The sequence below is a fragment of the Carlito syrichta genome, unplaced genomic scaffold (assembly GCF_000164805.1).
Source record: "Carlito syrichta isolate Samal-C Ts95f unplaced genomic scaffold, Tarsius_syrichta-2.0.1 Scaffold301530, whole genome shotgun sequence".
NCBI classification, from domain to species: Eukaryota; Metazoa; Chordata; class Mammalia; order Primates; family Tarsiidae; genus Carlito; species Carlito syrichta.
The window spans coordinates 106434-117613 of NW_007245626.1; the positions used below are offsets into that span (position 1 = coordinate 106434).

Below are 11180 nucleotides of genomic sequence, written 5' to 3' on the forward strand. Positions count from 1 at the left end.
GCGCGGGGCTCTAAGTTCCGGGCGGGGTGCGGTCCGCCCCAGCTCCGCTACGGAAACCAGGAAGTAGCGTGGGGCAGCCGGTGCGTTGGCCCGGGAAGCGCGCCGCCGGCGGTGGGCCCGGCCTGGCTGCCCGTGGAGACCCGGGCCGGAGCAGCCTGCGCGGCGGGCTCGTCGCCAGGACGCCCTTCCGCCGTCCCCGGCTCCCTTTCGCCCGCGGAGGGGGCCCGGGCCGGTGGGCCGAGCACCGAGCTCCGGAGAGCGCGCTGTGCAAGGGGCCGAGCGAGCCCTGGCCCCGAGGGCCGCGCAGCGGGGTGTGGCGTGTGCAGGGCTGCCGCGAGTCGCATGGCCGATTCCACTCTGTGACTTTGTGCGGCCCAGCCTGGCTTCAGCGTTTCGTTTGTGAGATGATCTTAATGTGCACCTCAGGGTCGGGAACAGCTCTGTCCGCATAGACCGCGAGTACTGTGGGCTCCCTGGCAGGAACGACTATCACCACTGGATTTTGGTAGAAATAAAGGTATGTTGGCAAAGGGCTGCCCTTTGTCTGGGCAGGTTAAGAAGGCGGGCTAACGTGTAAGTCTGCGGACAGGCATTTTGAGTAGCAGCACATTATCAAGTCCGACTCAGAAAGGAGGATCCGAGTCTCCGCTGACCACCTTTTTCTGGGCAGACCTCTGCTTCAGTGAGATTTCAGGCAGAAGCTTCTGGTGTGTCTTCTCGGTGGAAGGTAGACACCTAGACCCTCTCAGCCCCTTCTCTCTGGGTGGGAATTGAGCATCAGGACTGCAGGGCTGAGGCAGAACAACCTGGTAGGGGAGAGGTCAAGTAAGGGCAGGAGCTTTTGCGGGGGAGAAGGGAAGGTTTGGATTCTGGGAATCAGGAGCCTGACAGTTACGCTCTGCTGGTTAAAGTTGGGTCAGTCAGAAGTATCTTTAGATTAAAGGAATGATGTGGGCCAAATAAACGCTATTGTGAATAAAATGGCTTCAGGGTTTCTTGTAATGGAGCCACTCTAGAGGAAATGAGAAGTCCGGAGTCAGGCAGATGAGGGAGTGACCTTTGAGAGGTATTTTGGAGGCTGGATGGATGGCTGGGCACCCTGAGGACAGTGGCATTTGGAGTGGTGAGGAGAAGAGACACAAGAGGCTGTGGGGAGGCCTCTCTCCTCAACTCTGCCTGCCTGTGTGGGGCACTGGGCAGGTCCCAGGGTTCTGTCTCCCAAGCCCATCGCCCTGCCCACTGCCACACCTCCTGCTTGACACCTGCCAACAGCCGTTCGAGCCTCCTGGGCCCTGCTCACCTGCTGGGTCATGCCCTGCGTTGTCCTGTAACTGGTTGGTGACCTGAAGTATTCTAGCTTATTGGAATTCACTGGACTGATGGACTTTGTTCTCCTTTGTAGGGATTAAAGATCAGCTCCCACTGAGGACAAAGAGACTGATAATTCTTTGTGTGATAAGACAGTGGGATTTGCTTTCCTGAATTAAAAGCGGTTCGTTAAGCTTGAGTCGTGACTCCTCTTTGTGAGAAAGTACAGAGATGGAAACCTTAAAATCTGAAAACAGAAAAAGAGTCCTTCCCTCATGGATGACAGCCCAGGTGGCTGAGAAGAGAGTAGTGCCAGTGGCGGCCTTCAAGAGGAGGAGAATGGCGGCGGTGCCCATGGCACCAGCAAGGTGGGGCAACCTTGGACAGAGGACTCCTGGGGAAAATCAACAAGTGTCGGGCAGGGCCTCCCAGGCTGAGCCTTTCAGTGTGGGTGGAGTAGCAGGGCGGGTGGGCATTTCAGTCTGACAATCTCTTGCGCTCTTAGGAGGTACAGAGGCTGCAGGTGGGAGGCTGAGTGAACTGTCTCCTCATAGATGGGCACACAGGTGCCTGCTGCTGCCTCTGCGTTGGTGAGTGCTCCACCATCAGGCCCTTGGTTTTTTGGCAGAAATAAGGGTACGTTCTACATATTAGCCAAGCGCTCAGATGCCAGATGTCCAAAATGCCAGTCTCTTCATTTGCAACAGATGTTGCAACAGATATTGTAACAGAAGATTGGTGGACTAGAGAGTTTCATCTCCTAACAGTGCCAGCTCCTCTTGTGGATAGATCTTTAGGGACTGACAGATGATTAGCAGGTTGCTGGACCAGCCAGAGATCAGAAGCTGGGGGTGGATAGTTGGCTGATGGTAACTGCGGGGACAGGTCTCCAGGCTGCAGCCTTAAGTGAAGGGACCTCCTTCCACTGAACTGGGTAGGGCACCGGCTGTTCGGTGCTGTTCTCTCAGCTCTTCCTTTTTTAAGGCTTCCTAACTCAGCCCTCCCATTGTGACTGCTGCGTCTAAATGGTCCCACATTCAGATATGTTCTAGTCTGGTGCTGTACCGATGGCCCCTACCTGCTTGCATCCTTTGTGTGTTTCAGGGTTTGACCCTTAGGAGCTGGCCCTCATTCCCTGTTTCCAGCTCCTTGTTGGGGGGTGCTGGCAGAGGGTGAGAAGACCCCCAGGGTTGCCTCCACGAACCCCCATGCCAGTTACTGGGCTGTAAGGATGAGGAAGTACCTGTGTCTGAGGAAGCTCCTCAGCTCAGAAGTGCCCTCACCCCTGGCAGGAAGGCTGGGGGATGAAACCTTCTTGCTGTCTCGTTCTTCCTCTTCGTGAGACCTGAGGCCCTATGTCCCCACCTGTGGCTACGTGTCTGTTTCAGGCTGCCTGCAGTGAGGACTGTATACTGCATGAATGAAGCAGAAATAGTGGAGGTTGCTCTTGGGCTCCTGACTGAGGTAAAGTCAACATTGTCTCTTCTTACTCTTAGGACCAGAAACTTTTTTCCTGGGCAGAAGCTAGTCTAGACCCTTGGTCAATGTCAAGAGAGATAGCCGCTTTCATCGGCTGTCTCGTGGGACCTCGCGCTGCCCTGCCTCACTCTTCCCACCATGGGGTGTACCTGTAGGGTGTGCCTTTGAGTCTAGATGCCTGGGGAGGGTGCGGGGTTGTGAGGGAGAGCGTGCCCTCTGTTCTAGTTTGTATGTAGAGGGGACACGGAGCATTTACCTACTTATTTTCTCAGAAAGGATCCCAGTTGGGTGGATGACTTCCTAGCCGTTGCCCCTTTCCTGAGCAGAAGGCTGCTGAAATTTCCTGTCTTCCAGAAGTAGTAATAATCGCGCCACTTAAGAGTTGTATAGAACTTTATAGCTTACCAGAGGCTTTGGGATTGTGTATGATCTCATTTAATCCTGACAGTAACCCTGGGGAATTGTTGTTTCTGATACTGTTTTCCCCAAGAATCGGAGATTGGGACTTTAACTTAGTTTCATAGCCAACAAGCTACTAAGTATGGGCCCACGCCCAGATTTTATGTCCTGGACTCCTTCCAGTCTGTCATTTGCCTTTCCAGACACTTTCATTTTCTTTTTCCTTTCTTTTCCCTTCTCTTTCCTTCTCCCTGTCTCCTCCTTCCCATCCCTCCTCTCCCCTCCCCTCTTCTCTTCCGTCCTCTTCTCCCTGGTCCTGAACTTACTACCCCCTCCTCCCACCCCCCCAGGCTAGAGTGCAGTGGCACAGTCACAGCTCACCATACTCCTAGGCTCAAGCAATCCTCCTGCCTTGGCCTTCTGTGTAGCTGGGACTACAGGCATGAGCCACCATGTCTGACTAGTTCTCTTTTTTTGTAGAGACAGGGTCTCGCTTTGTTGCATAGGCTGGTCTCAAACTCCTGGGCTCACACGATTCTTCCACTTCAGCCTCCCAAAGTGCTGAGATTACAGGCATGAACCACTACTCTCGACCAGACATCTATCAGTTTCTTTCTTTCTTTCTTTTTCTTTTTTTCATTTTCAGCTATTCCCTATGTCTCTGCCTGCTTGCCTTCCAGGTTGGTCCCGATTTCTTCAAGAGCTGTGAAGAGACGGTTGGGGGAGGAGTAGGGTGCTACAATTTGGGAGCAGAGTCTGGCTGGTCACATTGGCTTTGTGTTTGCTTCTGGATTCGTCCTACTGACAGTCAAACCAGCATGTTCGGGAGATAAAATACACATATATGCTTGCCATCTCTTCTACTCTGCAGAGCTGCAAACAGGAAAAGCCCTGGGAGCCATTGTCTCTGGTGGGCGCTGATACGCCAGCACTCTCCCCACCGTGTTCCATGTCACCTCACACAAGTTCTGGAAGCAGCAGCGAGGACGTAGACAGTGGGAAAGGCCTGCCTGCCCCAGGCCTCAGCCCTTCCCCGGGACCTAGGGATTCCAACGCTGCCTGCAGAAGTCCCGAGGAGGAGGATTTGTTAAAATACGTCAGAGAGATATTTTTCAGGTAAAGGACAAACTGTTCACTGCTGAGAGCAGCTGGAGGACAGCTGGGCTTCCACTGGGGCTGCTGGGAGCTGCCCCTGGGTGTGGGTGGGGCTGTCTGTGCTCCCAGCTTTGTGCCTTCCTGGGCCTGGCAGACTCACCTCAGGCCAGAAGCTCCAGGAGGCTCTTGGGGGCTGCTATCCTGAGTGTGTGGAAGACTCAAATTCCCATTAAAATTCCTCTCTGCACAGTGCCCTCTCCCAGCTCTGAGGGTCTGGAACCCAGTTATCTATTTTATTCAGTTACCAGGTTCCAGGGAAATTGAGGTCATTTGGTGGTAATACTTTTCAAAGTATTGAAACACTGGAATTCCTGTAGTTTAGTCAGCACGATCTTCCCCTAATAGTTTCCATCACAAGGCAGTGTCAATGAACTTTTACCCTGCAGCCAGCCTTGAAGACAGACCATCTGCCCACAGTTCTCTGTCCCGTCTGGGAGCTTGAGGCTCACCGGGCACAGACTGGAAGCCAGCCTCCTCCCCCTAGCTGCCACCTTCCTTCTACCTGGCAATCTCCACCTTGGTCCCTGGGTAGCTACAAAGCAAGAGAGGGACAGGAGCCCAGAGGAGACACTGAGGACGAGAAGTCATACCAGAAGTCATGTTTCTGCCTCTATTCACTGTGACTTTGGACAGGCATCAAATGAGTAAATCATTTTCAAACAGGTTTTTTAATAAATTTTTTAGGTGCTGAAAAATAAATTCCTCAACACATGAGTTGTGCTTATATCCTTCTCAGTTTCAGGTTGAGAAGTAAAAGGATGCAGCATTCACACGTATGTTCAACCTTCTGGGCCTGTTCACCTTCTACCCAAGGACTTGGTGGCACATGGTCACGTGGTAGGAAAGATTTGCCGGATGACTGCTCTGTCTGGCTTCAGGTCTAGGGGAACCTTCAAAACCACCAAGGTTTCTCTGTGTGCCATGTGTTCTCTTTGAATCCCTCAGAGTTCACTCCTGGGCCTTTGGGAATAGAGTCTCAAGGGCTCATTTTGGCCTGCTCCCCACAGATGGAGGAGCAGAAGCTTGCTCACCAGGCCCTGAAGGGCACTAAAGTTCCTTTTTATTTTTTTTGAGATGAGATCTTGCTCTGTTAGTAAGGCTGGAGTGCAGGCAAGACAATAGCTCACTGCAGCCTTGGTCTCCTGAGCTCAAGTGATTCTCCCGCCCTCAGTCTCCTGAGTAGCTGGGACTACAGGTGCATGCCACCATGCCCAGCTATTTAAAAAAATTTTTTTTTGTAGAGACAAAGTCTCACTGTGTTGACCAGGCTGGTCTCTTAATGTTCCCATTTTTTGCCATAAACCTTCACTGGGTTCCAGTTTGGCATCTGACAAATCAACCTGGAAGTCTGGCCCCATGATTTGAATCCTTCCCTGCCCACCCTCCGGAGGCTAGAGTAAGATTTGCTCAAATCCATTAATTAAAGCAGGAATTGGCATGACGATGAGTTGTGTGGTTCCAGGGTGTTTTGGGTAGCCTTGCAAATTCTGAAGGACAGACAGACCTACACTAAGAAGCTGCAGTTGCCCCACCGCCCTTGCTACCTTAGCCTCCTTGACACTGGGGACCCCCTGCTCTGTGGAAGGTTCCATTGGCTGGAGCTTGAGATCAGCATCAGCTGAGAAATGCGTGAGAAGACACGTCGCCTTCTCCAAGCACAGTTGGCGCTAGACCTTTGACATCACATAAGCCTCTAGACCAGACTAGCAACACTCAAGCTTGCTCTTGTCCCCCTGGGCCCTCAGAGGGAACATAACTGTGGCCATAAGCAAGAGGATGAGTAAGGCCTGGGCGCTGCCCAGAGCTAGAAACCCAGGCCCCAGAAGGGAGAGCCTGACCCACTTCCAAACGTAGGAGAGGAAAAGACACAGGCCACTGGCCAGCAGCACAGTAGATGTGGCCAGGAAGCCCACTGCCAGCCGCCACTCTCCCATGTTGCTGTTGCACTGGGCCAGGATGAGAGGCAGGGGGACAAAGAGGGTGAGGACCAGGGACCCATACACGCCAAGCCTGGCCAGGGCCAGGCCAACCCGAGGCACACCCAGGGCCTCCAGCTCAGGGAACTGGTAACACTGCAGGGACACGGCATCCTCGTTCCACAGGCAGAAGTTGTAAAAGCCGATCCTCAGGTTGGGCAGGTCAGTGAGGTTGCCAGCCTTCCAGAGAAGAGCGTAGAACAGCAAGGAGGTAACCAGGACCGTGAGGACCATGATGCTCAGGAACAGCAGAATGTCCCGCTGTGGCCTGGCAAAGGCCATCTCCTGGCCTTTGCAGGGGGACCTACAGGGAAGTCACACCAGTTAGTGTCCAGCGCTACCTCTCGCCCCGTGTCTTCATAAGCTCACGTTCTCCCTTGGGCATGCCATAGAAATCCATGGCAAGCTTTCTGCCTACGCTGCCTACCATCAAAGACAAGAAGTCTGAGTAACATGCAGTCAGGACCCACTGGATGAGAAGTCATCTGCATCTCTGTCACAAGGAAAAGTCTCTCCCAGGCAGCTTTGCAGACTGGCTAACATCTTGTCTGAAGTGCTCTGGTCAGAGGCTTTGCTGCAGCCCCAGTACAAGGAGTCATTGGAAACATTTGGGGAGTTGCTGAAGTCCTTATTGAGGGAGTTTTTACTGAGGTGAAGGGCAAAACTCACTCTTACTGGGAACCTGAAGGTTAGTTGAAGGGGATGGTTTTCATCACAGCTGCCATGACAACCACCTGGGGAGCTGTAAAAACTACCTATTTGCTGGGCCACAAATCAGAACACAACTTCTGTGCATGGGCCCTGGCACTGGTATGTTTTTGAAGCGCTGCAGTTCATTCTACTGTGAGCCTACACCATGGACCACTATCAGGTCCTCTCTGGAATTTACCTGTTCTGGTTTGGGAACTCATTACTGGGTCAAGACAAGATGTCACCTGATGTTGGAATCACATTGTAGTACTCATTACTTTGAAAATGTCTACAATTTCCCCCTCTCAACAGTAGCATGTTAACTATAGAAAGCTTAGAAAATATTTTTAAAATAAAAAAATATAAAAACATTTTATCCTACCACATACATAGAACCATTACTAATATTCTACCAGTGTTTTTTCTTATGTGCTGCTGCATTTTTAAATAGTTGTAACATTGAACATAATGCTTTTTTCGCTGGATATTGTGAACATTTTTCAAAACTTAAATATTCTTCAAAAACATGATTAATGGCTGCATAATAGCTCATAGAATTATCCATTACACCATTATTAGACAAATCATTTCCATTTTTCACCCTTATAAGTGATAGTGAAGATACTTGTATGAGTCTTATTTGGGATATCTTTAAATGCAATCACTGTGTCAAGGGTAGAAATAGTGATTTTACCAAATGTGCCAAACTTACCTAAAGAAAACTTGTTAATTATAGTCCCTCGAAGTTGTATCAGTGCCCATTTCATTACACTTATCGTTAGAAAAAAAAACCCACTACTTTTTAGATCAGAAAGGCTTCATCCAATTTGCCTCTAAAACAGTGGTGTGCACACTATCCTTTACGTTTGTCTATTTCCAATAAGTGATAGAACAGCCATTTACACCCAGAACTGAATAGGAACACAGTGCTGCAGGCTTGTGAGGCACAAGGCGCCGTCATGATACCAAGTGGTCTCCTGGGAGCCCAAGCTAGGAGCCAGGTGGTGTCCAGCAACAAAGTGAGCAGTAGCCCTGCGGAGGAACCTGTAGGCTACACAGCCCTGATGACCACCTTCTGAAAGGACTGCTTCAGGGAAGTGCCCTCTTTTCCAGAGCTGACTGTAAGGTCTGTCTGCTTCCATCCACTGTGCTTATTCTACAAGAACAGAAGGGGGCCAAATGGGATATAAGAACATGGGAAGGACAGAGGGAGCGGCTCTATTCAGAGGACTCAAGTGTGCGCCAAAAATGAGAATAAAGATTTACCAGTGACTCCTTTGGCAGAGACTTGGGTGGGCTGGCAGATGGCGATGGGTCTGTTTAGACAAAGAGGCCTGAGCCTGTGCTGCCACCCCCGCCCCTGGGATGCCACTGGCCAGCCCCATCAGCACTGGGCAGTTTACCCAGTTCTGCCCATGGCTTCAGCTCCAGAGGAGTAGGGTGGAGGCACTTAGAGGTGAAGTGAGGGGCCATGCCAGCGACGCCCTGGCTGCTGACCCCTGTGGCACTGTTGTGCGGGCTCAGAGGATGAAGACCCTGGTGTGAACGAAGCTGGAAGACTCTTAGAGCAATGATGCTTTATCCGTGATTAAAAAGGTAGCTTTAGGCCATGTGTTATTAACCTGGATGATAAGGCGTTTTACCCAGCTGAGCCTGAGGTATGGAAAAAATCCCTAACAGGAACATATTTTGGATGGTTTTGGATATTTAACAAATGTTCGTAAAACCCTACATCTGTGTTTTTAATGGGTTTAGTATGTTAGAATGTGGAATGGATTTCCAGGATAGGAACCCTAGTTTGTGCTGTAGGAAATAAGGTTTGACTTGCCTCCCTGAGATGGGAGTTGGGGGTGCCTTTGCTTGAATCCTGTTACACTTGGGTTCAAAAAATTATTATTATTAAGCATTTTTACCTTGAAAACAGGGCTCAATTTCAAAAATGAATGAGACTTCTCAGAGGGGAGATTACATTAGCCACCTCACAGCTGCTCCTGCCAGCACAAGGGAGCCTTTGTTTTGACTTCTGCATTTCTCTCAACTGGCCTTTCGGTGGTTTTAAATAAAGAGTCCCAGCATTTGGGGAGGCCTATGCAAGAGGATTGCCTGAGCCCAGGGGTTCGAGACCAGCCTGGGCAACTTGGACCGCGTCTCTACAATAAATCAAAAAATTAGCCGGGCATGGTAGTGCATGCCTGTAGTTCCAGCTATTTGGAAAGCGGAGGCGGAAGGGTCACCTGAGCCAAGCAGGTTGACGCTGGGGTGGCTGTGAGCGTGCCACTACACTCCAGTCTGGGCGATGGAGACTCCAACTCAATTAAAAAAAAAAAAATGAAGTGTACAACAGAATAAAACTAAAGCCAAGAAGACTGGAGCTGTCCCTGGTTTGCCTTTTCTTCATCTCGCCTCATATTCAGTCCCAGCAGCTAAGCTCAGTGCCTGAGGCTCTCCACCGACTGGTACAGTTTGGGCTTAAACTTGCAGTTCTCCTAAGTTCTTGTAGGGCCCAGCTTCCACGCTTGCTTTGCACAGACAGACCTCTCAGGCTGTGCCCAGTCCCGTCTGCCCACCCTCCACTCTTCAGCTCCTCAAGTCCTGCCCTCTTTTCTGCTTCTCCAAATCCTGCCACGGCCACTCAAGCATCCGTGGGCTCCTTCAGCCCACACTGTGGTTTGGCCATAAATTAGAATGTATGCTCCACCAGAATGTAATCTCTCTGAGGGACAATCTTCATCTATTTTGCTGTTTTGGTAGCAGCTGTCTTTTTCTTCAGAGTGAATGAAGGTGCCATTGTCTCCTTGAGTTTTTTCACATGTGTATCTTAGTTACACATCTTAGGACAGCAGAGCTGCTTGAGCGAGGGCTGGGTTTTATGTCTCATCCCTACTCAGCACAGTGCTGAGATGACCCTCCATGCATCCTGTTGGAAATATGGGTAGACTTCAGGAACTTGTGTACGGAGAAGCTTCGCAGTGACAGCATATGGATCTTTTTTTGCTGCCCCAAAGGCCTGCCTTTTTTTGTTGTTGTTTTGTTGGTTTTTGTTTTCAACAATCCTGGTAGTCACACTCTCACTACAATGAGCTTTTAAATTTTCTTTAATGATAAGCCAGTATTTCCTTCAGAGGTCAGAAGGGGAAACTGCTGAGTCACTGTGGCCATTTTTAGATGAAATTTTTCCTGTTTGTAATTAACACCAGGCTGATCACAGAAAACTGGAAAATACATGAAAGTGTAGAGAAAAGACTAAAGATTATAACTTCAAGTAATAGAAATAACCTCTCTTAACAGCACATTTCTTTCTATAATTCTGTTTTGTTTTTGTGTAGTTGGGATCACATAAATATATATGTTTGTATCCCACTTTGCAGACATCATTATACCATGAACTAGAAATGTTTCCTAAACACTGTTTTAACATAGCTACATATAGCTGTATCATGGTTTATAGTTTTTTGGTATATATTATGCTTTATAACATTATTTTGTAGTAGTATAAATGCTATGATGAATATGTTTGTGAATCAGTTTATCCTACTACCAGCAATTTAAGAAAATACTTGTCTCATGTCATCCTCTCTAATATTGCATATTCTTGAGTCTTTTAATCTTTAATAGTTACAAATTGTGATTGTTACTTTCTTTCATAATTAGTAAAGTTTAACATTTTCAAGTCTTGTTGACTGTATTTCTTCTTTTGTGAAGTTCTATCAGTTATTTTGTTTTTTAAAAATCATTTTGAGTTTTAGTTTTTCACTGTGTGAATCCTTTATATAGAGAGGCTGTTAACCTTTTGCTATATAATTGTCATGGTAAAGTGTAATCCTTTAGCTGCACTAGGTCGCCTGGACCAACACACAGATTTAGACTCCAGGTCAGTGTGTGGGCTTGACCGTTGCCACTTGCGAGCCACAGTGTGAGCTGGGCCTTAGGAGGGAGATGATTTCTGTTCAGAAGGGAAGCAAGTTCCCAACTAGGGAAACAGAAGGAAAATATGCCTCAGATTAATTTGAGGCGGCTTTTTTTGTTTGTTTAAGCATCTCTAAAATGTTCGTGCTGATAAAGGAAAATGCGATGGTGGCTAAGAGACACAAACATTCTATCATTTAGTTCTAAATTATGTTCTTGTTAGGTTCATATTAAGAGGGTGAAGCTTTCATGAGAGTATGAGTGAGG

At 49.0% G+C, this 11180-nt stretch overlaps 2 protein-coding genes across 2 annotated transcripts; one reads left to right on the forward strand and one right to left on the reverse strand.

Annotated features, from left to right (window-relative positions):
* The first annotated feature begins 240 nt into the window (after positions 1-240).
* On the forward strand, positions 241-5055 carry CUNH7orf49 (chromosome unknown C7orf49 homolog). Its single transcript, XM_008054802.1, has 5 exons — positions 241-517; positions 1403-1676; positions 2697-2772; positions 4058-4302; positions 4728-5055. Exons 2-5 carry the CDS (start codon positions 1540-1542, stop codon positions 4735-4737), a joined length of 468 nt encoding a protein of 155 aa, XP_008052993.1. The 5' UTR covers positions 241-517; positions 1403-1539; the 3' UTR covers positions 4738-5055.
* A 508-nt stretch (positions 5056-5563) lies between these two features.
* On the reverse strand, positions 5564-7534 carry TMEM140 (transmembrane protein 140). Its single transcript, XM_008054803.2, has one exon. It carries the CDS (start codon positions 6597-6599, stop codon positions 6045-6047), a length of 555 nt encoding a protein of 184 aa, XP_008052994.1. The 5' UTR covers positions 6600-7534; the 3' UTR covers positions 5564-6044.
* Between the last annotated feature and the right edge of the window lie 3646 nt (positions 7535-11180).